The sequence below is a fragment of the Hemiscyllium ocellatum genome, chromosome 13 (assembly GCF_020745735.1).
Source record: "Hemiscyllium ocellatum isolate sHemOce1 chromosome 13, sHemOce1.pat.X.cur, whole genome shotgun sequence".
Classification (NCBI taxonomy): Eukaryota; Metazoa; Chordata; class Chondrichthyes; order Orectolobiformes; family Hemiscylliidae; genus Hemiscyllium; species Hemiscyllium ocellatum.
In genome coordinates, this window is record NC_083413.1 from 38,466,306 (window position 1) to 38,494,060 (window position 27,755).

The window sequence follows — 27,755 nt, forward strand, 5'->3', positions numbered from 1 at the left end:
CATTTGCTTCACAAATTTATTGAGAAATAATTTATCAAACCATTAATGTTACATTTGTTTGACTTCAAACTCTCAATTATTTTTAGTTATAATTAAGATTGCTATTACTTAGTTCTTAGATTGTAGTTACTTTTGTAAAGTTAAATGTATAATGTACTTCATGAATGTCAATTAAAAACTGCTGTTGTAATTGCAAGTGTTATAGAATATTTATCAAACACCAGTTTAATTTCTGCTACATGACTAACACTTCAACATGACGTTTAGGGGAAAAAATAAACAAATGCATTCATTTTTCATTAAAATAAGTTTCTCCAATAATGAAAATGCAAATCCATTATGGCATTCCTCTCCAACAAGACAGGCAAGTAATTTTCCAATTATGAAACAGTGTTCAGTCTTGAATATGCTGTTTAGCATCTCTGTGATACCACTGTATGATACCTTGCTGCACCTTTAAAGCATGAACAGTAAATCAAGGTTTCAAAGATTCCAATCAAATATTTGTAATACTTCAGTTTCGCACACTGCTGCCACTACACAGTGGATTAATGACTTTGGGAATGAGACCAGTTAAGTAGCTAATTAGCTGCTTGATAAATATGGAACTATTATAATTATATATGCATTGTAGTTAACCAGTTTTTTGTCATTAAAACACTCAAATTCTTATTTCTTGAGCCTGACAAAGGGAGCATACTTTGGCTACCATTTTAAATATTGCTGAAAATGTGTTGCTGGAAAAGCGCAGCAGGTCAGGTAGCATCCAAGGAACAGGAGATTCGATGTTTCGGGCATAAGCCCGTCTTCAGGAATTATGCCCAAAACGTTGACTCTCCTGCTCCTTGGATGCTGCCTGACCTGCTGCGCTTTTCCAGCAACACATTTTCATCTCTGATCTCCAGCATCTGCAGACCTCACTTTCTCCTACCATTTTAAATAGCAAACATTTAAAATTGAGAAGTAACAATATCAGAATTAAGTATTTTCTTAAATCATAAAAAAAACTTTTAAAAGTTACCGCTATTATTTTTAGGAGTAATTTAACGATTATTATCTGAGTATATCCTTACTTATCTGGACACTCAGAAAACAATAGTAGGATAGTGCAGTCAACATGGATTTAGGAAATGAAATTATTGCAATATTTGTAAATGTTTTTGAGGATGTAACTAACAGATTAGATAAGGGGGAACTAGTGAGAGTGTTGTATGTGGATATTCAGAAGGTTTTTGAGTGAGTCCAAAACTAGGGGGCATATTTTTAAGGTGAGAGGAGAAAGATTTAAAAGGGACCTGAGAAACACCTTTTTCACACAGAGGGTGGTTCGTGCATGGAATGAACTGCCAGAGGAAGTGGTAGATTTAGGTACAGTTACAACGTGTAAAAGATATTTGGATAGGTAGATGAGTAGGAAAGATATAGAGGGATATGAGCCAAATGCAAACAAGTGGGACTAGTTTAGTTTGAGAAACTTGGTCGGTATCGTCGTGTTGGATTAAAGGCTCTGTTTCCATGTTATATGACTCCATGACTTTATGAATCAATGACAATGTCTCACATAGAGGCTAGTAAGCAAAATTAGTGTACATGGGATTGGTATAATTCCTCATATGGATTGTGAATTGCTTAATGGATAGAAAATTGAGAGTAGTGAATCTTTGAGAATTCTCTAACCCAAATGGTTGAATAATGCCCAGCCATTAAATATATTCAAGGTAGAAGCCAACAAATTTCTAGATATTGAAATAATCAATGCATATCAGGATAATATGGGAAAATGTCGTCAATCTGATTTGATTTATTATTGTCACATGTACTTAGATGCAGTGAACAGTATTGTTTTGCATGCTAACCAGACAAATCGTACATTTAATCAGTGTAACAGAACCTAAATTCTAATATCTCTTTATATCTTAACTGCAAATGTAGTCTTATCACATTGTTGTGGTACATCAAATGATAATTAGTCTAGTTGAAAGAATGCAATAAAATTTATTTATATTTATGCTTATCAGACAGATAAGGTATGGTTCTTGCACTTACCTCTGGTCATGTTTTGTTATACATTTCTACAGTAAAACTAAGAAAACACATTTTTTTTCCCATCAGAGAATCCTACTTTTTACAAAACTGTAACCATTATTTTGGTGTGCATTTTATTTTATGCTAACATCTATAGGGACACAGTTTGTAACTTAGGATTTAACTCCATGTTAGCCCCTTAAAAATTTACAAATGTTAATCTGTCTCATGATAATGGAGTATTTATTTCAAACAGCTACATAAAACAAAGCTGAAGGATCTAACATATTGTTTTGGAGAAAAGCCATAATGACATTTTAGATTAATAAAATGTGAAAATGAAATTAATTTATGACAATGTTTTATAGATTGATCAAGATGGACTCACACTGCCAGAAAGGACTCTTTATTTTGGGCAAGATGAAGAAAGTGAAAAGGTAAAGCATTCTAAATCTTTTTGATACATTAAAACATGAAGGAATGGATTAAAGGAAGACTACAGGCACCACTTTAATTCATCTGTGGATACATAGGTCTTCAGCTTAGGTCAGATTGTGTTTAGATGTCATTGAAAGATGACCATTGATAGAATGAGACTGCATTTTAAATCTTACTTTGGAAAGTGATTGTACACTGACTTTTTTTTAACCTCTTCTTGAATTTGAATTTATCTATAAACATTTTGAAAGGAATCAATCTTTATTTTTTATCCTCTATCCATCTTTACGGAAAAGCATGATTTTATAAGTTCCAGAAAAATAATGTCGTGAGGAGGCCTGTGACAAAGTCACTATTATGTTCCATATGTACAGTGTTGCATGTGCTTTCCTACTCCCCTCTTGTATTGTTGCAGTTGTATCATAATGTTAATTAATCTTTCCCTGGTTAAAGATTCTTTGGCTGTGAAAATGGGCCTCAAACACTACTGGTGTCCAGCCTGCATAATATGACCTGACTGTCAGGGTGCTGGCATTGCCATGTGAAGTGTGCATCAGAAACATGCAGAATGGGTGAATTATTGACGAGAAGATGAGGCAGAAAAATACTGTCATTCTCAATGTTGTCAGCAATGTCAAATGCAATGGGTTCCCATGGTATGAGGGCTTAGGAAACGTAGGTTTGTCAGTCCCTGGTCAGTGCTTCTCACTGTTAAGGATGCCTTGTCCTGCAAGGGAGCAATTAGTCTATTGTGTTTGGATTAAGTGCCTGTCATGGCAGAATGACTCTTGGTTTCCTTTATTAGTTCATGGGATTTAGATGATGTACTATGATGTGGTTTCTCAGAGTCATTTCTTTATAAACAGCCGCTGCTGCTAATCCAGATTTATTCATCCTTCATGATCTATTGTAGATAAATTGATGGGCTTTTAACCTTCAAAAGGATTTTCGTACCTGACTACATGATGTTTATGTTAGCTCCTATAACATAAGAACAAAGTGAAGGTAACAGAGTACTGAAAGATTCAATAACATTTTTTTGCAACCTCTAATATCAATATATAATATAACCACAGACACTAGTGTGTCTAGGCCCAAGTTAAATTGGAATGTAAACTGAACCCTACTTCCCTCAGCATCTCAATAAGATGAAGATTGCTTTCTCTGAACCATCAGATCACATGCTATAACACAATGGTGATGTCATGAGTATGTCCCTTAAAAGGTGTATTGTGTAATCACTGTGAGACATAACACCACAGAGGGTATCACTGTCAAAGCCAGCAACTGATGTCCATATCTAATTACTCTTGATCTATTTGGCTGGACAGGAAGAGAGTGATTAAGGGAAAATCATGCACACATTGCTGTGGCTCTGAGGATACATGTAGGCCAGATCAGGTAAGAACAGCAGATTTCCTTCCCTAAGTAGCATTACTGGAACTGATGAGTTTGTTTTAATGTCCATCAATAATGATTTCACAGTCATCATTTGGTTAGCTGTTAACTTAATTCAAACTCACCAACTGCCTCGGTGAGATTTTTGCGCATGTCCCAGGATCATAAACCTGTGCTTCTGGATTAGTAAACAAAACAGAACTTGCTAGAAAAACTCAACAGATCTGGCAGCAAGTGTGGAGAGAAAGCAAAGTTAATGTTTTGGGTCCAGTGACATTTCTTCAGAACCTCTTTAGAAATGTTAACTCAGCTTTCTCTTCACAGATGCTACTATACCTACTGAGTTTTTCCAGCAATTTCTGCTTTTGTTTCTGACTTCCAGCATCCACAGTTCTTCGGTTTCCTTTTGGATTAGTAGTCCAATGACATTAGTACAATGCCATACTTCCCCCAATTGGAAGCAGAAAGGGGTTGCTGAGAGGTTAGCTGCATTGGCAAGTGTGACAATGAGGTGGTGTTTATGAATGTTAAATATGTGATTAATTGCTTATGAGCTGACCTAGAGTCCCCCTGATCAGGATATGTACTGAATGAGGCTATGTAATTACCTTCATTCAAGTGGTGTTCCCCAAACTCAGTTGGACTGGCAAGGGTGTCCACTTCCATTGGGAATATTCTACTACTCATATGCTCCACTTGTTGCGTTTTCCAATGATAGAGCCAGTTGAGGGGCTTGTTTGAAGTCCAGTTGGGCTTCAGCTCGTTGGCAGTTTTGCATAGTTACATCATGAATCCCACAAACCAAACTGTCTTTAAGCATCTCATTAAGGGTTAAATCAAAATCGCATGCTTTTATCAGTTGTTTTAACCTAGTCAAAATTCCTGAGATGGATTCCCCTGGTTCTTGAATTGCTGAGTAAAAATGATGGTGTCTCAGAATTAGAGGAGCCTTGAAGTCATTCATTTTCCTTAACTATATCCATCAATTCTTGAGAGGCTTTAGTATCTCGTGCCTCAGGGAAAGTTAGGCTCCTAATAACAGACTATCAGGAGAATTTCTCATTGCTTTTCATCTGCCACAATGTCATTTTCCCATGAAAGATAATGCATTCTTTCCACATACCAGGCCCAGTCCTCAATGGTAGGGTTGAACAAGTCAAGCTTCCCAAACAAAGCTATGATGCAAGAAATGCTCACCCTAACTCAAAGATGACTTGGGTTGGGGTCATCTTTGGTATGCCCCAATCAGGCAACTCATATTCTGTAATGTCTAGCTGGCTGACCTTGTTACAATCGTTAGCAACCAACATTTTTTTTGGGCTGTGAGTTTCAATAATTTAGATGAGCAGCTCGCAACAAAATTTGTAGGATAAATGCAACCAAAAATGATCTTATCAAATGTTTCTCCCCTTCAATGTTATGGTATGCCTCTCTCGACTTCGATGGTGTCTCTCTGTTGTATTCGGAGCTGACTCAGCATGTTTGTTTGAAAGGGATTGCCTCAGCCCTGAGCTGCTTCAGAGCTTGTGGTCATGGAATCCTGCAGCTTGCTGCATTATTTATCCCACTGTACTTGACAACTATTGGCCTTATTCTAGTAAGGAAAACAATTTTCTCACTTGGATATCTGTTTTACCAAACAAGTTCACAACTTTAGTTCAACTGTTAACTAAAAATTGTGCAACCAGAATCACATTAATCAATTCAATTTAAATAGTGAACTCTGTAGTATAACATCAAAAGCTTTTGATGAAAATATTTTGAAAATTGCATTTACAAGAACGAAGCTGACTCACAGCAGATGCTGCTAAGTGCTCATCGATAGTAAAATCAGGGGCAATAATTTGCCTAGGCATGACTGGATTTGGAATTTTACATGGATATGCTTAGATGTTTTAGAACACTCTTAGATATTTCTGTAATTTTAGTAAATTATAAATTATTATAAATTAATGGAAGCCAATTTAATCTGTTTAAATTGTTAAGGCTGTTACTTTTTTACATTGCATCAATAATTTATGAATAAACAGGATATTTTTTCAAATTCTGTCATGCAATATCTAAAATTTAAGATTCCTAATATGTCAAAGGATCTCTAAACATAGTCAGCTACTGATAATAATGGTGATTTTCTATATTTCCAGAAAAATGTATCAAGTTGATAATCAATTTATTATTTTATCATGTAGTTTAATGCCACACCTAGAGTTTAGGTTCAAGACAGATTAGTCAAGGAGAAGACAAAGTGAAGAACTGTTTTCAAGCTTAGCCTTCAAAGTAACAATATTTATTTGAGATTAGCATTAATAACACTAATACCAGGTCATTACTAAGGACTAATGTATCTTTATGTCCATGTACTGTCTGAATCTTTCTAGTCTGGAATGTTCTAACACCACTCACCCTGGGCTATTTGCATCTAGTGAGTGTAGCTCCATGACAGCATTGAAAGATTGCTTGATAATTCTGAAGCCGTTACATAAAAATGCACCTACAAAAAGAAATTTCATTTTGGATCTATTTCTGGCATTAGAGTAAAAAATGAGGTCTGCAGATGCTGGAGATCACAGCTGCAAATGTGTTGCTGGTCAAAGCACAGCAGGCCAGGCAGCATCTCAGGAATAGAGAATTCGACGTTTCGAGCATAAGCCCTTCATCAGTATCTATTTCTGGCATTGCCTCACACCAAGTGTGGAATTTACTCATGTTTTTACAAAGTGTATGGCAAGCATATTGGTTAAAGATTAACATGTCACCCCTATTTGCAAGAAAACTAAAAGCTGAAGGATGAGCAAGGGCAATTATCTTGTCCTATCACTGCTCTTGATACTGGTGGGTTGAGTCAACAGGAGCTGCTGGCCAACAGCTTCTGATTTTCAAAGTCTGCTGGTCAGGCCTATGCCCTGGGCACATCCAGTGGTGAGAAAATAAGACATTTTCTTCTTCTTGCATGGTGTGAGTTATGGAGAGAAGGGGATTGAGAAGTAAAAGGGCAGTAGTGGTTAGTCTTTAGAGGTCCCACCCTTGCCTTCAATTGTCACCAGACTGGGTCAATTAGAGGCCTCCATCCAACTTGTCAGGCAGGCACTTTCCCATGGCTTCCCAGTTAGAGAACTAACCACCTTTCTTTCACACTGGGGAGGCATTTGATTGGGAAGGTGGGGAGTTGAGACCCTTAGGTGACCAATAATTGGAAATAAGGGCTTTAATTGCGAGTGATCCAAGAAAGTCATCCACAGACCTTTTCACCAGCACTTAATTGTTGAGGTAGTGAGAAGAGAATGAGTTTCTCTCCCAGGTAAACGTGCCTGATTACATCCCATTGTCACCATCTCTTTGCCACCTCCAAGAAAGGGAATTGCATCAAAAACCATTAAACATTTTTCACTAAATATTTCATAATATTCATGCCAGAAAACAAAATCATGATAACCAATACCTCAAAATTTACTAACACAAACATAAGGATTGAAAATAAATGAATGTTGGTGTTCAATGCATTCACATGCACATGTAGGTTAATCTAATTCAATGACAGAAGTAATGGAAAGTACTCATTTTGTGCACAATAGTAATATACATTTGTGAGAAATGATGCTCACTCACTTCAATAATTTCAGTCCAAGACAAGATCTGAAACAGTAGTATTGTTTATTACACTCTTGCAAGAGGGGTGTTGTGTCCACTGTCCATAAGGCAGGGACACACACACACACTGAATTCAACAAGTACACAATATTTATGTAATTCATTCCTCTTCCCTCTTCCCATTGCTCCTCCCCTGTTTACATCTCCCACTTCTCTAAGACCGGCACCCATTATTCTTGTTTATCTCTTGCCTTATCTGGCCTTGGCTGTGACAAAATGCTTATTTCTGGCCTCCCAAGGCCATTTGACCACATCCTGCTGTGGTCCATTGTTGGGCATATCCTCCTTTACTGCCATCTGCTTCCTTGCTTGTTATGACCTTATGACCTCTTGATTGTGGTTTGTTCTTGTTTTGGCAGAAGCGGGAAACAGATACTTATAACTGCTGTTTGTACAGCATATCTAGCTTAACCCCCTCCCCTCACAGCACCTTATCTATTTGTCTGTAACATCTACAATTGTTTGCAGGCACATTTCATTCTTGGATGCACATTTTAGCTAATACAAAAACAATTATATCTTTCCTTCACATAGTTTTCATTCTTGTTAACTCAGCTCTTGGCTGAAACAATTATACACTGGTGTGAGTTCATTTACCTTGCATTAGTAATTATGATTGCAGAAGTAACACTGCTTTATCTATATCCCACAATTTTCCCTTTTTTCTTTAATTATTATTTGTTACCTTCTGCATTTTTCTTATATGTCGCTTCCAAATTGACGAGCACCTTTCCCGAAATTTCATTTATTTTGGAAATCTCCCCGAGGTCACCTATTCCTTCATTGTTTAACAGGTAGAGCTCTTCTCTACGATTGCTCTTTAGGGACATTTGTTTAATTAAGGCTGTCTCAATCAGTCTTTGGGTGAGCCCTCGTATACAGGGTATGATGCAACAGCCAATGGCTACCAATAACTCAGCTACTACTATCAGGGAAGTAAGGATGGAGACCATAACCCCCTTCCATTTTCCAAACTATGATTCAAGCCATCCAGTGAGAGACGTGTCTACTCCTTATCATGCAGCCAGTTCCTCTGCTAAGGTAGTCAATCCCCTTACGGCCCAAGTAATTGAACCATCAGGAGCAGTGTTATTAGGAATAAAGGTACAACAGCTTCCTTCTAACATCTCACACACACACACCCTTTTTCCACTAAAATCATATCAAGGGCCATTCTGTTTTCTCATGCCATCCTATTTGTCGCATCAAGTTGTTCTGATATTCCTTTAACCGCATCTCTTGTATAATTTATAAATCACTGTTGATTATAGAAAATGTAATTTATCCAATCTACATTTTTATTAATTGTTACCCACCAGAAGAGAGTTGACTCAAAGCCTCCTGCCATCTGGTTGCGAGCCTTGAATTAATCCGGTACCCGTCTCGGAACTTCTATGGAAGTCTAGATAAATCCTGCCATCAAAAGAGGTGTCTAACAGTGATCTCTTACTCCTTTCCTTTTTCTCTACTATCTTTTCCTTCTCAAATGCCAGGGTAAATGGAATTGCCAATTGTACAATTGCACATATCCCTCTCCAATCTGGAGGTAGGGTGGATCTCAATATTGTGTCCCCACAGTACCACCATAGATCCACTCGGGGAATCTTTAGTGCTGAGTAGTTCCCTCCCTTGTCCGTTTCGGTGACATTCTTAATCTTTGTACATAATTTCAGTTCCCCAAATCTTTGGACCGATTTGTACCTTGCTGACACACACGATGTGTGATTTCTGACTGTGGCTGAAAACGTAGGGGGTGGTGCTTTTAAGTCTTTCTTCTCCAAGGGAGGGAACATTAGAGATGGGGAGGTACAGTTCCTATCATTCCATGCAGTCTCATCCTGAAACATTTCATGCCCTTCCTGTCTCGCTTCCACCTGAGCGGGAAGGGAACCACCTGGGCCACTGATCTACCGGAGGCACATGCATAGCAATTGCTCTTGTTCAGACTTTTTACAGTATACTTTACCCATTCAACTCAGGCATTTGCATCCCCGTATCCAGTTTCTATTTCGATGGTCTGTTTCAAGTCCTTCACCTCTATAATTTTTACCACTTTAGGGTCATCGGGAGGGGTGACAGAACTAGTAGTTCTGTCCATTTTCCCTTTCCTACGCCAGTTCGAAAACAACAGCCCGAGAAATCCTCCCTGTTTGCTTTCATTTCTATCCAAAATGTTTCATTTAATTGTATCTCATAGGTGTCCCCCCCCCCGCCTGCTAAAGTTGCTCATGCCATGTGGTTTTCTTTGTTGTTAGGTATATTGGGTTACACTCTTTATCGGGACAATCGAGAGCTGATCAGAAGGGGGCCCAGTATACTGTGACGAAACTATTATACCAAGTACCATCCCCGAGGCCATCCCCAAAGGACTTAAGATGTATCTCTGAGCTGCTGTACTGTCTCTGATTATCTACATCCCCACAATTTACTAAGCTACATGCATCAGGTCTATTATTTGCGGATTATCAGACTCAGGGACCGTTAATAGCACATATGAAAATAATGTTTGACAAAATCCCAATACTGAGAGAACTTGTATCATAACCCTAAGCATCCCCAGCATTCTAAAAATCGTGCTGAAGCACCAAAAGTCTTAATATACAATCCTACAGAAATAATCCCGCGCTCGCGTCGCCGCTATATAATCAATTACTCAAAGTCTCTTTAGCCTGAGTCTCAGTGGTTCTTCTGTTAATTCGGCAGTCCAGACCTCTTCCTCAACTGGAGATTCCACTGGCCTTTTGATCCGAATGTAGTGAGTTCAGCCGTTCCCCGCTGTTCTTATCGTTGTTTCAGTGGTCAAAAGAGCCTGATACGGCCCTTCCCAGTCCAGTTGCAATTTAGTCTCTGCCCATGGTTTCATTAAGACCCAATCTCCCGTTCGAATCGGATGAACAGCAAATTCAAGGGGCGGAGTCTGTGCCAATAAACCCTGTTTCCTGAGGAAAGACAAAGAGGAGGACAAGTCCAGTGTATACTTCTTTAAGAACAAATCTTTAGTTTCTGGGATTGGCAGTGGCCAGAGATAGGAGCTTCCTGAGGATCTGGGACAGTAGGTATTAGGGAATAAACCACCGCTTTCTGTGGATTCAGGGCTGCTTCTTTAGCTATCTCATCAGCCAGTAATGTAGCTTTCCATTCTTTAATGAACAATGAATTAATGCAGTCATGTTTTAAATTAACCATGAATCAATATGACAGGTCACTGAGACTGTGTGAAGGGATCCTGCCAATTAATATTGATTCAGGCTAACACAATCGATTTATTATAAATATTAATTATTAATTGTATACTATATAAATATAAAAATCATTATCTGTAGTTCAGTGTGGAAACGCAACAAATGACTAAAACATTTTAAAAACTGTAATTGCACCATTCTGTTTGTTTACTAGTCACGTGTGACCTCTCATTTTGTTTCTATAATTGTTTTGCTCGAGCACATTCATTTTTAAGAACCTCAACAGATTTCAGAGCACCATTTACAGTTAATTCAATCCCAATTTGGTGGCAGTATTTTGTCATGAGCGCAAAACTGATTCTTTGTGCCTCTCATCACAAAACTGTCGCCATAATCCGATTAACTCTTTCGTTCCCCCTGCCTTGGGCTTAAAATTTACGGATGACCTTGCTGTCCCCGTATCGACTAGGAAAACTACATCTTCTTTATAAAGTCCCACCTTTAAGTTTATCAAGGGGGCAGGAACTCCTGACACCCCTATTTTTCATCAAGGTTCATAAACAGTACTGCCTTTATTTCCTTTTTCAGATCTGGACACTCTCTCTTAAAGTGACCCGTCCTTCCATAGTAACAACATCCCGCCTGTGGGGATTTCCACTTCGATCCTTGTTCCTGTTCACCAGACCTCTTAACATCTCCGCCCCGACCATTCCGGTTTCCTTCTCCTTTTAGTTTTGTCTTTTTCTTTATTATCTCATCAACCGTGGCTATCATTATTTTTGCCTTTTGTTTCTACTTCTCATGTTATGTTGCCAGATCAATTGCTGACCCGATTTAACCAACTGAACAGCTTTAGGGCCACCTAATGGTCGTTCTTCATCACCCAATGTTTTGTTTAGACCTTGAAAATTTGTTTTAAGAAATATTGCAATATTTCTTGCTCCCCATAACTTCAAATACCAATTCATCAATTTATGCTTGTCTAAATTTAAAGCCTGTTCCTAACTTGTAAATACATATTTTATATTATAAATTGATTTGTTCAGTATTTAATATTTTAAAATGTTAAATGCATACAGTTTCCAACTTTAAAATCCACTATAATTACCCAGTTTTAGTCCCTTAATTTAAATCCGAGATTAGTTTTCTTAAGTAGTCCTGACCAATCATTGCTCAATTGCAATGCTATAGGTCGTGAAATAATTGGAGCTGCCTTAAAAAGGTTTGTCTATTCAAGTTTAAAAAAAACTTCGAATGCATGAACAATGGCCGAATCCAAGGTCACAGATATTAACCATAGGATTTTTTTACAAGAATCTAATGTTGAACTGAAACTTCAACTGTCCTCCATAAATCGCTTTTATGTAAGGATAAAAGAGATTAGTTATAAACTGATAGTAAGGCAGTCATAACCTGTAAAAAGAACAGGAGTTAACATTTTATTTCGTAATCACTGTAAAATCCTTAATCTTAAAAGAAATCATGTTAAATTTCCATAATAAAAATCAGATTCAAAACAGTCCTGGATCTCAAGCTCCAGGGAACAAAGCACAAACATTCAATCACCAACAAACAAATGTGCATTCAAACCAAATCACAAAGGGTTAAACTTTCTACCAGCTGTATAGCTCCTCTCTCTCTCTCTCTCTCTTTGTCTCACACACACCGTATCCCACAGACACTTTCTGAGCTTCCAACAACTACACCTCTAGGTGCTCCTCGCTTCACCCCTCTATCTTTTGAATATTTTTCTGAATGTTTGGCCATGATTTAATTACAAAGTGTACGCTTAGTGGCCCTTCAGCTACTTGCCCTTCCAACTTGAAGCATAATCAGATTCCTCCTGACTGTAAGGCTGTTTTTCATTGACATATAAATTCAAATATTTACAAATCCCCCAGTCTTCATCCGACCCGTACTTTGGACAGAGAACGGCGGGACGAAGAATGGATTCCTTTGTCCACACAAAGCAACAATATTTAATCATCTTTTTCCCTTGTACATGTATTATTTTTCCAATTCCACAACATCCTGCCCAACGGACATTCTGGAGGTATGTTGTAAGGGACTCCGCCCCCATTTCCATTGCCTTTTTCTTTTGTTTTCCCAGAGGAGTTTTCCCCACCCACGGCACAACCCATATTGAGTTCCTTCGTTAGTCCCTTATTAACTACTAAAACTCAATCCCGGCCACCATGGCAGTACTTAAAAGTCAATTTTCTTACCTTGGCCTGTGCACAGAGTTGCCTGGCCCCTTTTTGCCATATTTCCTATCAACCTCCTTTCACTGTCTGATTCAGATGTCTCTCTTGTGGGATTCGTACCAGTCACCCAAGGGAGCGGACCAAACTGAGACACGAGACCGCTCCTCAATCGGGAACGGGACGCATCATCCCTGTGCCCAGGACCAGCCACTCCTCCCCAGCGATGGAAGAATATCCCGGATGAGCCCCCAGTTGTGAGAAACTCACTCACTCACTTCAATAATTCCTGTCCGAGACAAGATCTGAAGCTGTAGTATCGTTTATTACACTCTTGCAAGAGGGGTGTTGTGTCCACTGTCCACAAGGCAGGGACACACACACACACACACACACACACACACACACTGAATTCAACAAGTACACAATATGTAATTCGTTCCTCTTCCCTCTTCCCATTGCTCCTCCCCTGTTTACATCTCCCACTTCTCTAAGACCGGCGCCCATTACTCTTGTTTATCTCTTGCCTTATCTGACCTTGTCTGTGACAAAATGCTTATTTCTGGCCTCGCAAGGCCGTTTGACCATATCCTGCTGTGGTCCATTGTTGGGTATATCCTCCTTTACTGCCATCTGCTTCCTTGCTTGTTATGACCTTATGACCTCTTGATTGTGGTTTGTTCTTGTTTTGGCAGAAGCGGGAAACAGATACTTATAACTGCTGTTTGTACAGCATATCTAGCTTAACCCCCTCCCCTCACAGCACCTTATCTATTTGTCTGTAACATTTACAATTGTTTGCAGGCACATTTCATTCTTGTATGCACACTTTAGCTAATACAAAACAATTATATCTTTCCTTCACATAGTTTTCATTCTCGTTAACTCAGCTCTTGGCTGAAACAATTATACACTGGTGTGAGTTCATTTACCTTGCATTAGTAATTATGATTTCAGAAGTAACACTGCTTTACCTATATCCCACACATTGGTATGCAGTTTTCTGTTGCACATTTAATAATTAGTGTGAAAGTGTTCTGCTCAATTGCATTGAAGTTACATCTCGAGAGCCTTAAAAATTCATTTTGCAAAATACTCCTGCAAAGAATGAAAACTAATGCCAATACAAGGTGGTCACTTGGATGGTTGCATAGCATGAAGAAAAGTATATAAAGCAATCAGATGAGTTATCTTGCAACCAACATGCTTGTCACACGCTTTGTAAAAATATGAGTAAATTCCACACTTTGTGAGAGGCTATGCCAAAAATAGATCCAAAATGAAATTTCTTTTTGTGGGTGCATTATTATGTAAGGGCTTCAGAATTTCTAATACAGCATTTTTCAGAATGACATTTCTATTGGAATGTTGTGCTCCAGCAATTTTGGCACATAATTTAGGCTGACATCCCAATATAACAATGTAGAGGTGCTGTGCTGTCTCAAGTAGCACATGCTATATGTGACCAAGACTTTGCTTGCCCTTTCAGTTGGATGGAGAATAGAACATGGTACAAGTTGAAGATAAATTGAGGAGATTATTTTTCAGTCCTGGACAATTGTTATTAGATTAGATTCCCTACAGTGTGGAAACAGGCCCTTCAGCCCAACAAGTCACAACGACCCTCTGAAGAGTAACCCACCCAGTCCCATTTCCCTCTGACTAATGCACCTAACACTGTGGGCAATTTTAACATGGCCAACTCACCTGTCTTCAGGAGGAAACCAGAGCACCTGCAGGAAACCCACGCAGACACATGGCGAATGTGCAAACTCCACACAGTCACCCTAAGCTGAAATCGAACCTGGGACCCTGGTGCTGTGAGGCAGCAGTGCTAATCACTGAGCCACCATGCCGCCCAAACTTCTATACCCAAAATGACTAAAGCAGATTAGCTGGTTATTATCTTATTGCTGTAAGGTGTTCTTTGAAGTGACCAAATTGGCTGTTGCATTTCTTACATTACAATGTTTTAAAAACACTTTGTAAAATGTCCTGCTGAGTTCGGTAGTCTGGAAGGACACTATATATATAAAACAGGCAAGTCTTTCTTTATCTTTGCGAAAAGTAGTGATGGATTTTACCAGATCTATGGAGAAAGGGTTTTTAATATTTCCACCTTTGTGTACATTCAGACTTGGTTTTTGTTGACATATTTGGCTACAGCTTTTTTTCATTCTTGTATGGAACGTGGATTTCACTGGCAAGGCTGGTCTTTGTTGTCCTTGAACTGATTGGCTCTCTTGGCCATACAGAGGGCTGTTAAGAGACAGAGACATTACCGTGGGTCTGGAATCTCATGCAGGCCAGATCAGGGAAGGACAGCAGATTTATTTTTGTAAAATGCATTAGTAAATCAGAAAGACTTTTAGAATAATGGTTGTATAATCACTAATCAACTTGTTTTTAATTCCTGAGTTTATTGAATTAGACCATGAACAACTACCCTGACAGGATCTGAAACCACATCCCATGAGGTATTAGATTTCTGAATCTAATGACATTACCTCAATACCACCTTCTACTCCTATTCATCATCATTGGTCAAACTGTTGCTCTGATTTACTTTTAGTTTATCGGTCAGCTGAAATAATCTACCAGTTTGAGTTTCATTTACATGGCTTGGGTGTCTGTTCATTTCATCTTTGACACTTTGCCTAAGTTTTCCTTTCAATGTCTTAAACTCATTACAACAGTTTGTGAGCGGTTTGAAACTTATGAAACCATCAAAATGACAGCAAGAGAGTTTATTGTCCTTCAAGAGCAAAATTTTGTGAATAGCACACAGGTCTACATAGATTATTTAAGAATCAAATTCAGAATTAACCTATATTGAGAATACATGGAGCAATCTCACTAAAAGAGTTCATTCTAACCACCTAAAGCACATAAGAAGTAAGAGAGTTTGTGGATGGGAATTAATAAATCTAAAATTTTAGAAGACAATTGATACAGTGCCTCAAAAGAGACTTATGTCTGAAATGAAAGGATTTATGATAAAGGAAGATGTTGTAAATTGGATAATAAATTGACTTCATAATTGAAAAGCTAAAATAGATCAATGGTAGTATTTCTAATTGGACAGTTGTGATCAGCAGAGTCAGAGTTCAATCTTAAGACTTAAGCTGTTCAGAATATAAATGACATTTCATATTAAAAAAACTGTGGGTTGACAGATATCGATGCAAAATGTATGACACCAGCTGCAAAGAAAAATAACACGACCTGATATCTAAGCACGTTCATAGAATATAAATCTAAGGAAGTGATTCTGACATTTTATAAAGCTTCATGAGTACTGCATCAATGTATGATTACCATACACAAAGATGATTTTGAGGCAGTGGAGAGGTTTCAGAGAAATGCAGTAAAATGATTCCAGATTCATGTTCTTCTAATGAAGAAAACATGAGCATTTTAAATTTACACAGTTATAAAAATTAAGGTGGCTTTGACTCAATTTTATTAAAATAATCTAATAAATAGACAAGTTGATGTAAAGCATTACTTTATGTAAAAGTACAACATAAGAATTGAAGAACATGAGCACCAGCCTAGGGAGCTATTAGTTTAAATGTAATTATTGAATTATGCAGTAGTCTGCCACCACTTGTGGTAAATTCTCTGGTGAATTGTTCAGGAGGTAATCACATTCATTCCTGATTTAATTGTGAACTGGGATTTGGCTAAGAGGTAGGTAAATGATTTTTTTGTTTGGGGGACATAGTAGATTTGATCTGACTTAAACATCAGGCCAGATCATGGAGAGAATTTTCTGGATCAAATAATCTTTTTTTCCTCCTTTTCCTGTTTTGTTATGTTCTAATGAATTTGCTAACAAATTAAATGATTGCTCAATGGGATTTCCTTTTTATATTCCCGGTTAAAATTGATAGCTTCAGACAGTCATGGCCCAATCCACTTATTAACATGAATTTATTACAATGACTACTTAAGAAATAGCCTGTAAAATCTTTGTACTTGTCTGCATTTAGCATGTCACCACTGATGGTTGGTATGATTTTACGATTTGCGGGAAAGTTGCATGAAGTGGCACTCTGAAAAAAAGGCCTAAGACTTCTTGGTACACTTTCCAATCCATGGGGTTAGCCAAGTATCACTTTCGTTTGGCACCATCGGTGGTTTAGATAAATGTTTTTTCAAAAAAGGCTGAAGTGATTTTCTTTAGACATTGAGTAGGTCTGGCTTGTACTCATTGGAATTGAAAAGATTGACAGACAGCCTTATTGAAACATATGAGAATCTTACGGGTCTTGACAGGATGGACACAGTGGTTGTTTCACTTCGTAGAGAGTCCAGGACAAGAGGGCATAATGTCAGAGTATGGGGTTGCCCATCTAAAACAGAGATGAGGAAACATTTCTTCTGTCAGAGGTCAATAAATCTGTGGAATTCTTTACCCCAGAGGGCGGTGTATTTTGGATTATTAAGTATATTCAAGGCTGAGATGGACAAATTTTCACTCAGTAAGGTAATCAAGGGTTACGGCGTAAAGACAGAAAAATGGAGTTGAGGCTCATCAGATCAGTCATAATTTCACTGAATGGCAGCAAAGTCTAGATTCATCAAATGACCTTCTTTTGCTCATATGTCTTCTGGTCTCCCAAACAACCTCTCTCAAGCAACTTGCATCTCAGTAAATTTCCTGTTGTTTTTGGGAACATGGCAGCTATAGTGCATTGGCTTGCAGTCCTTGGGACTGTAATTGATGAGATGCAACTGTGATCAAAAGTGCCTTGTTCCATTTCATCTTTTGAGATGAGAGATCACAAGTTGGAAATCAGTGGGCGTAATATGTACCTAATGATTACTTCATGAGTGCATTTCTGAACTGGATTCCCACAAAAATTAACATTTAGGTTAACTGTGAATTGAGGCAAATGAATAGCATTGTTTAATCAGTATAGTCATAATGAATGCATAGAGGGGTTCACCTTTATACAGTAAATGGAAGAGCCTTGGGAAAAGTTGATGAGCAGAGTGACCTGGGAGTTTAGGTCCATTGTACCCTGAAGGTTGCTGCACAGGTGGATAGAGTGGTCAAATAGACATATGGTATGCTTGCCTTCATTGGACGGGGTATTGAATAAAAAAGCCGGCAGGTCATGTTAAAATTGTACATGACGTCAGTTCGGCTGCATTTAGAATACTGCGTACAATTCTGGTCATTATATTGCCAAAAGGACGTGGACATTTTGGAGAGGATGTTGCGTGGTATGGAAGGTGTTAGCTATGAAGAGAAGTTAAGTAGGTTAGGTTTGTTTTCATTAGGAAAAAGGAGATTGAGGGCGTTCTGAATGAGAATAATCATGAAGAATATAGACAGGGTAGATAGAGATAAGCTTTTTCCTAGGGTGAAGGATTCATTAATGAGAGGTCATGCTTTCAAGGTGAGAGGTGAAAAGTTTAAAGGGGACACACGCGACAAGTACTTTACACAGAGGGTGGTAGGTGCCTGGAACACGTTGCCAGCAGAGAAAATAGAGGCAGGCACGGTAGATTCATCTAAGATGCATCTGGACAGATGCATGAGTAGGTGGGGAGCAGAGGGATACAGATGCTTAGGAATTGGGGGGCAAGTTTAGACAGTAGATTTGGATCGGCTCAGGCTTGGAGGGCCAAAGGGCCTGTTCCTGGGCTGTAAATTTTCTTTGTTCTTTGTTCTTTTTGCAGTGCTGCACTTGACCCCATTGAGAAAAGGCAGTTACTTACTCTTCCCAATTTGGAGGCACTATTTTCCACACTGGCATTTCATCTAGTTGATTTTCAGGCCAATATGGTAATTGCCCAACCTTGCATTCATGTGAATGACTTGTAGCCTTTGACCCACAAGTTATCCTCTATTCTTCATGTCTCTACTTTGTTTTTTCCCCGTAGGCCCTGCACCCTCCAAGTATCAAGGCTAAAGTGACCATAATTTGCCTTAAACCTCCTATCAAGACCACACAATCACTTTCAATAATCCACCAGGCCCCAGTATACCATTTTCTCCCCATAACTCTGACTATTTCCTCGACAACTAAATTAAAGATTGATAAAGTGAATGGCAGGCATCTTTTCCCTCGGGGGAGATTTCAAGACAAGGGGGCATATTGAGAGAAGAATACTCAGAGAATGGTTTGTGTGTGGAATGAACTTCAAAAGGAAATAATGGAGGCAGGTACAGTTACAACATTTAAAAGACATTTAGGTAAGTATATGAATAAAAAAAATTGGAGTGATGTGGACCACCTGCAGGCAGGTGGGACTAGTTTGGTTTGGAATCATGGTCAGCATGGACTGGTTGGACTGAAGGGTCTGACTCCGTGTTATATGACTCGATAACTCTATAAATGAGGCAATTCCTAGGTTTGATCATCCTGTCACCGTTACAATGTCAGGGATTGACCCCTGAAAAACCCAGAATCCCCAACTCCACACTTCCACCAACTAATTGCAGATCACCTACCAGACTGAGTCTACAACAGTACCCCACCACCACAGTTACTAATTTGTAACTTGTCCTTATCACAGTTTCTTATTGTTGCAAGCTGCCTGGTATTCTGTTACCTGATTGCTAGAATTTGACCTCATCAACCAATCTAAGCAGGCAGGACTTAATTATCACAGTTTATCTGAATGGTAAGAATCAAGATTCTTGGCCCTTTGCCCAATTAAGACATCATGCTTAGCATTATTCTTAATCTGTAATGGAGGGAAAATCATGTACATTGCTTTGTTTGAGCTATAAATTCTTTGTATATTTCTGCATTCCTCTCCTGTTTTCAGTTTCCTTGAGTCAAACTGACAATTGATTTTAACTGATGGAAACATTTGAACTATTGCCTCACTAAGAACTGGATTTGAGCAACATCTCTGATAGAAAGTGCAACTGATGGCAAATTTTCAATGCTAATTGCACTTAGACAAATATAAGTGGCTTTCATTGTTCAGATAGCAAGGGAGACCCAATTTGTGCTGTATTTTGTCAGATGCTATTGCATCTCTAGATAAAATTAAAAGCACAAGTCCCCATTCACTAAATTGCAAACATTAGTCTTTGCCTCCTAACAGGCTTCCTTACAAGTGTTGGCACCATTTAAAATGGGGAGTGCAATGCACTGTAATTGCAGAGTATCATGCTCTAAGGCTCTTGAGAAAATGCAAATCACCTTTTGAATGTCCTGACTTATTATATGTAGAACATTTACAATCATCAAGTCTACCTGTAAAACAAAACCCCAGTTTCAATCTTCAACATCAGAGTTTGAACAATTACGCTACATAAAATATGAATGCCTCAGTTTTTAAGAATTTGGATAATGTTTCTGGCTACCTATTTCACCTAATAGCATTTCATATATCCATACTTTAAAATAAGACCTTATTTCTGTGGAAACATGTTGCAACATTATGTAAATTTTCAATGCTTGTTCAGAACTTTTAAAATTTCTACATTGTATGCAAGAATACTGAAGTGTCCAGCAACTATGGTGTCATAGGTTGGAATTTTACACACCCTCAACACCAGCGCAGACAGGTAAGGGTATGGTAGGGAGTTGCATGTGGGGGAGGGGATGTGTTGGCAGGCAGGAAAAGTGAGCTGTATGACAGCAGCACTGTACCCGCTGCTTATCTGCCTCAATTAATGGCCACTTAAGGACCTCTTCCGGCTATTGCGGGAATTTACAGGTGCAAAGAAGTGTTGAAGTTAAAATTCTGGACACAGTTGATTCTCTGTGTAAAATTTCTGTTAGACCTCTTAAGGTATTTCTATTTGTGGTAATAAACCAGTACTTACAAATTTTGTAAGTTATGCAATCAGATAGAGAACAGGTCACAGAACCCCACAGAGATAGAGAATTCTCTATAAACCTTAAAAAAAACTCTATGAATAACTCCACACCTCATTCTGATTTGAAGGAATCATGGAACCCTTAAGAAAAAGAAAAATGCTCTGTTTAAGAAAAAACTACAATATTTTATTGGTATTTTATCCATTAATGGCGCACATTTTTTATTGACCAGATTCTGATAGCATACAAAGATCTGATGGAAAAATTAGTAAGTCTGCTCGGGGGAGATAATGCCAAAAAGAAGACTGAAGAGATATTACAGTTAGAGATGCACTTGGCAAATGTAAGTAAAACAACAGATATTCTATGAATTACTATAAGGCTTCAGCAAGTATGTATTTTAAATTGATTATTCCTGTTTCACTCCTAATTACAGTTATAATTGCTGCTCATAAGAAAAGGCAAATGGAATGCTATAAAAATGCTATAAATAATATACATAATCACTTCTAGGATGTAATAGATATTACTAAATATTGTTGGGCATTAGGATTATGGAACTCTTGCATTAATCAATTTTTACTTCAGATTCACGACAACATGATAGTGAGGCAGGCAAGAAATAGAAAACTTGATATCTGTTTGGGGAATTTGTTCAAATTCATCTTTAAGGAGGTTTAACCGGGCACTTGGAAAAATTCAAAACAAAGTGTCAACATGGTTTTGTATAGTGAAATTCTGTTTAATCCATTTATTTGAATCATTTGAAGAAGTAATATGAATATAAGTGAAACAATTGATGTACAGTACCTGAATTTCAAGAAGACTTTTGACAAGATTCTACATAAAAGACTATTGCACAATGTAGGAGTTCTATGTATAAAGGGTAACATATTATCAGGGATAGAATATTAGCTGGCTGCAAAACAACAGAGAATGTATAAGTGTTTTTTTTTCCAGATTGGCAGAGTGTGATAAGTGGAGCCTTGCAGGGGGCTGTACTCGGTCCTCAACTTTTTATTAATGGCATTCAAGTCTTTGTTACAAGAGGAATTGAACATAAAAGCAAAAGTGTTATCTCAAATACTGTGTACTCTTGGTCTCTTATTAGTTTGATCTCTTGAAGGAAGGATGTAAATGCAGTGGGAGCAGTTCAAAGGAGCTTGATCAGTTGTGGTTCTGCTCGCCGAGCTGGAAGTTTTTGCTGCAAACGTTTCGTTCCCTGGCTAGGGAACATCATCAGTGCTGTTGGAGCCTCGTGTGAAGCGCTGCTTTGATGTTTCTTCCGGTATTTATATTGGTTTGTTCTGGACACCATATACAAACCACTACAGCTGAAACTGACACCCGGAAGCGGCAAGAACAAACCAATATAAATACCGGAAGAAACATCAAAGCAGCGCTTCACACGAGGCTCCAACAGCACTGATGATGTTCCCTAGCCAGGGAACGAAACGTTTGCAGCAAAAACTTCCAGCTCGGCGAGCAGAACCACAACAATGGATACCCGAGCTACAAATCTTCAATCAGATTTTAAAGAGCTTGATCAGGTTAATGCCTGGAATGAGCTGGTTGTTTTATAGGGAAAGATTTGACAGGCTGGGTGTAATTTCACTTGAATGAGGGGTGATTTGATTAAGTTTATAAGATCCTGAATGGTCTTGATAAAATAGATATGAAATAGCTGTTTACTCTCATGCATAAGTGCAGAGCTGGGGACTGTTTTCAACTTAGGTGTCACCTTTTTGCAACAGAGATGAGAGGAAGTACTTTCTCTGGGTGAGTGTGGGTGGGATTGAGTCACTCTGGAACTGTATGTCTGCACTTAATATATATATTTGTTGTTAGATTGAGTGCTAAATTATTACATTGGATCAAAAGGAAATTGCCATGAACGCAGAATAGCCTAACAATATTTTTAAATATCAGTTAAATATAATTAAGCTATGTTGGGATCAATGAAAGAGAAGTGTACAGTAGGAAAAGCAGCCAGAGGGCCATTTCATGGAACAATGAGCCAATATCCAACAATAATATCCACAATTAAAAGTGGAGTACAACAATTTTATAATCTTATTCACTGTCTGATATGTACTACCTGAAAGGGTGGTAGAAGCAGATTCAACAGAAACATTTGAAGAGGATTGGATAAGCACTTGAAAAGTAAAATTTGACAGAGGAGTGTGACTAGTTCTTTTAAAGAGCCAGCATAGACATCATGGGCTATGAGATCTCCCTTGTATGATTCCAATTTCAGGTCTATTTCATAAATTCTGAATAAGCTCATTGGCGATCTTGTTTTCAGTGTGAGAAAGAAAAAAAGTCAATCAAAACTTGCTTGAAGACAACTAACATGTAGCAACAGAATTTTATTGCAATAAACAATTGGAAGAATTTTAGCAAAAACATACACCCCCTGAAAATGCATTTTGATCCAGTAATGCGGTGTACAAATATAGACGGCATGTGTTGGGAATTCTGCCTCAAATCATGTGTTGTTGGTTTAACATTGTTTTCTACACAGGACCAAATTGAACAGTCCACATAATGATGGATTAAACTTGGATTGCAAAGAGTCTAATGCTTTTGAGAAATGAGTTAACTGGACTGCTACTGTGGTTGCTGCTATGTCAGTATAATCAACTAATAAGAATTTGTGTTTTTTGAAATGTGAATAATCAGTTATTTTAAGGAAACTATTTGTTGTAACAATGCACTTTCAAGAAATATCTCATTTGATTTATGTTCCCTAAAAAAAACTAAAGATAACAATTTCGGAATCGGATACTCTGCGAAGAGACATCAATACTATGTACAACAAAATCACTTTGAGAGAGTTGCAGCGCATTGCACCAGCTGTGAGTAGCTTAACTATATTGAAAGGGTTATCGCAGAGTTCATCCTCTCACCTGTAATTGTGGATGAAAGCATCAGTTTTTTTTACATTTAACAGGTTCAATGGAAACATTTACTGGACAGAATATTCCATGATAACCTTTCACAGGATGAAGAAATTGTAGTACTTGCCACTGATTACATGCAGAGAGTTTCAGAACTTATATCAAAGACTTCTCCAAGGTAAAATGTACCAGGGCAATGAAATGTTTTTAAATTGCTGCAGAGCTATTTCATGGAATCAATTTCTGCCAGTTTCCTTGTCTATCTTTGATTGGTAATTACAGTGTTTTAATTCATATAAATGTTGTGTATAACAAGCTTAAAATATCGTCCAGATTCTTCATAGTAATCGGAATACAAAATTAGCTTATTAATGGGAACCTGAGAAACTTGAGTTAATAAGTACTTGGGAAGACTTTCCTTCCAAATGGAATGCATATCTTATTCCACAAGATGCCTTGAATATTTCATTCATATGTAGAAATCAGATGTTAAATAAATCATGTAAATGTTGTGGAATTTAAGCTAAGTGCTTGATATTGCACATATGAAATAAGTAGACCACTGGTATTCTCTATATCTTATACATTATGTTGAGGCTTAATAACAGACAAGTCAAGAAGATGCTATGTGGTGCATAGAGTCACACAGCACAGAGGAGGCCCTTTGGCTCATTGAGTTCCAAGTGTGCAGCCTGCTGCGTGTCTATAATTTCCCTCTTTCTGCTGCAATTTAAAGTTAACCAGGATCTAACAATAACAACACGGATTCCAATATTGGAATAAGATTTGAGATTTTAGCAATACTAATCCAGGGAGCTGAACATTTGAGTTAGCTCTCTGAGTCTTCATAAACAAACTGATTACAATGTGTTTAAAGAACTGGATCCTTTAAGCCAAATACAAAATCAGGACAGTAACACATAGATATTGTTCTTGAAACAGAATGCAATATTAGTAGCACCTAGAAAAAAAAATTATGGGTTATAATTTCAAAATCTTCCTATTTCTCCTTTCTGAGCAATAGACCTTCTATTTCTTGTGAAGACTATCAATTTGATTACAACACAAACACTAAAACTGTGATTTAGTTGCTGTTTTGTTTGATTTTCAATGGGTTGCTATATCTCATTATGTTAAGCTGCTTCAATTAGATCCGCTAAGTCGATGTAGAAGCCATAAAAATGTTAATATCTAATGGAAAAGCACATGCATATAAAGCAAATATTCTACCAGCAGTTACATAGCCATTTCAAATAAGTGGTTTTTACCTTTGTTCAGTTAAGTCATTAAAGAAAAAATTCAATTAAATTCCAGACAACAAATGAAGCATAGACATTTTCCTAAAGTTCAACATCATTTTGTTTCTAAATTTGATCAATCATTTTTGTTCCAAAGGAGAGCCTTTGGACTCAATGTTAACTCTACAGAAACTGACAGACTGACTGAGTTTCTCCAGCATTTTCTGTTTTTAATCCTAACTTTTTTTTATGATGATCATAAATGTATACTCTCTAGAATTATACAGAAGAGATACATGAGAGCTTTTGGCTGTTCTCTTCTGGCTTGTGACAAGGCCTACTCTACTGTGACCAAGGGAAAAGACAAAACTGCTAATGCATTGAATGAAAGGTCAAGGGAACATAGGAACAGGAGTAGGTCATCAGCTCATCAAACCTCCTCCAATTTTCAATTCGACCTTGGTTGATCATCTATTTTGATGCCACTTTACTGCACTCTTTCCATAACTCTTGGTGTCATTGGTATCCAAAAATCTATTGATTTTTGTCTAGAAAGTGCTCAATGATTGAGCTTTCATAGCCCTCTGGGGCAGAGAATTTCAAAGACTCCCCCATCCACCACCCCTCCATCCTCCCAATGAGTGAATATGTAGTTCTTGAGTTCAGTATCAAATGGCCTAGCGCTTATGCTGAGATTAAATAAAAATAGAAAGAACTGCAGATGTTGTAAATCAGAATCAAAAACACAAATTGCTGGAAACATTCAGCAGGGCTGACAGTATATGTGGAAAGAAATCAGAGTTTATGTTTCAGGTTGAGTGATCCTTTTGAATGCAGGTCTGAGGAAGGATCACTCAACCTGAAACATTAACTCTGATTTCTCTCCACAGATGCTACTGATTTCTGTTTTTCCTAAGTTTATATCTGGCTCTATAGCCACCTACCAGAGAGAACATCTTATCTACACCCGTCCTCTGATGCCCTGAACAGAGTTTGTACACTTTACAGTGAGAGGACCTCTCATTCTTCAAAGTTTGACAAACTCAGGGTTTTCAATTTTTTTCCTCATTTCTGGGAGACATTTTGTTTCTTCTGTGAAAGGTACAGGCAAGGTAATTTTTCTCCGCAATTTTCCTGTTTCCCACTATAAATATTCTGTTTCCTGTAAAGGGCCCTCTTATCCTTTTCACATACGTAAAGACTCTTTTGTAGAGTAGACTTTTTAATGTTACTGATTTGCTTTCATTCCTTTTGTTTCTTTTTACCTTCTTTATTAGTTTCACCTTCATTTGCTGAGTTCTAAATTGTTTCCAATTCTCTCTTTTTTCTGGCATCCTTATAAACCACATCCTTTGATCAAATGCAGTCTTTAACTTATACAGTTAGCCTGAGTGGATTCCCTTTCCTTTATGGGTACTTGTGCCTGTGAGGAATGTATGCCTGTTATGAACTATTTAATATTTTCAACAAACTCCTAGCAATTGCCTTTCTATTGCCAAACCATTTACTGCATTTTCTCAAGTTTTGATTGTTGACAGCTGTTAGAAAGTTATCAGTGGCAGATGTCTTGCAACCTGCAGCATCTCCTAAATAACTGGAGACCAGGGAGTTGAAAGATCACTTACTTTTACTCAGCTTTTCCAACAGGTGATCAAAGTGAATTCAGCAAATTTGCCCTTGTCTTGCTGTTAGTCATGTGAGTCCATTGGGAGCTACTGGAACTCATATGTCCTTTGGTTCAATTTAAAAGTAGCTAAAGAAGGAAGAACTGAATGTAAAATCCAAATGAATTCAATTAAAGTGACTTAGATACTAATGCTAATAATGCTCAACTCAAACTTGATGAAAGTTGATATCAAGTTAATGAGCAAAAACATCCATAATATTTAGGTATGGGACAACTGAAAGAAACAAATAACAAGTTAGCCCATAGTATTGATCAATTTATGCAAATATACAATTATATTTTTCTCAGATCAGGATGATCTGCTTTCTGATGGGTATAGTAATTGGGATTCACAAGTACAACAGAATTGATTTTTGTGTATGACTTATTTCGAACCTGTTATTTCCCTTTTCTGCATTCCTGGCCATTGACTTCTCATTATGAGTAATCTTCTCCAGTGTTGGTCATTATTCACATGTAAACGTGGACCATTATTGTTGACGGATTGTGGGTTTAAAGTACTATGGCTGCAGATGTCTACATAGCTGAAGGAACCAAACACTCCAAAATGACTGTGACAAGAATGTAGGTTAAAACTTAATTCTACTTTTAACAGGGGAAAACATTTTGTCTGAGTAATTCTAGGTTAAAGTATATCTGTTTTGAAAATAAAGACTCTGGTTGTTTTAAGTCCTACATCTCATTTACATACTACCTGCTCACTTCCCACACACTCCAGAAAATGACACAATTTAGAGCAAAGAGGAAATGTATTGAGCTGGGAGTCAGTCTCTTTTTTTCACAAGGATTTCTGGCATGAAGATCAGAGGAGGGTATTCCTTAGTCAGCAGATATGTGCTGAGTACAGCAAAGATCAGAACAATGAATAGGTCAGAGCACACACAGGACTTCACCTGAACTGAAATCCAGAAGATTAGAAAAACAGAGACAAATTGAAAATGTGAAGGAGTTGCAAAGAAAAAAATCTGCCAATCACAGAGATAGATTAAATGACTTGCAAATTGCTTAGTAGAAAATCTTTGGATGATAAAAATGATTGGTGAAATAATGGAGAAACGTGAAAAGAATGAAGAAAATGCAAATAATAGGAGACAATGAAAAAGGCAACAAAATGGAAACAGAGCACTCCAAAGGGAAAGAATTGAAATTTAAATAGCAAAATCTTACTAAATGTTGTGGTTACATGCAAACATATGAATTAGGAGCAGGAATATGCCATTCATCCCTTTGAACCTGCTCTGC

At 37.7% G+C, this 27,755-nt stretch overlaps 1 protein-coding gene across 1 annotated transcript in view; it reads left to right on the plus strand.

Annotated features, from left to right (window-relative positions):
• LOC132821515 (endothelin-converting enzyme-like 1) overlaps positions 1–27,755 on the plus strand; it is a 118,361-nt gene that overhangs the window by 33,009 nt on the left and 57,597 nt on the right. Inside the window, exons 2-5 of the mRNA XM_060834121.1 lie at positions 2,394–2,462; positions 20,921–21,031; positions 23,454–23,546; positions 23,642–23,766. Of these exons, the coding sequence (XP_060690104.1) occupies positions 2,394–2,462; positions 20,921–21,031; positions 23,454–23,546; positions 23,642–23,766 (398 nt within the window). The remainder of the gene's footprint in view (positions 1–2,393; positions 2,463–20,920; positions 21,032–23,453; positions 23,547–23,641; positions 23,767–27,755) is intronic.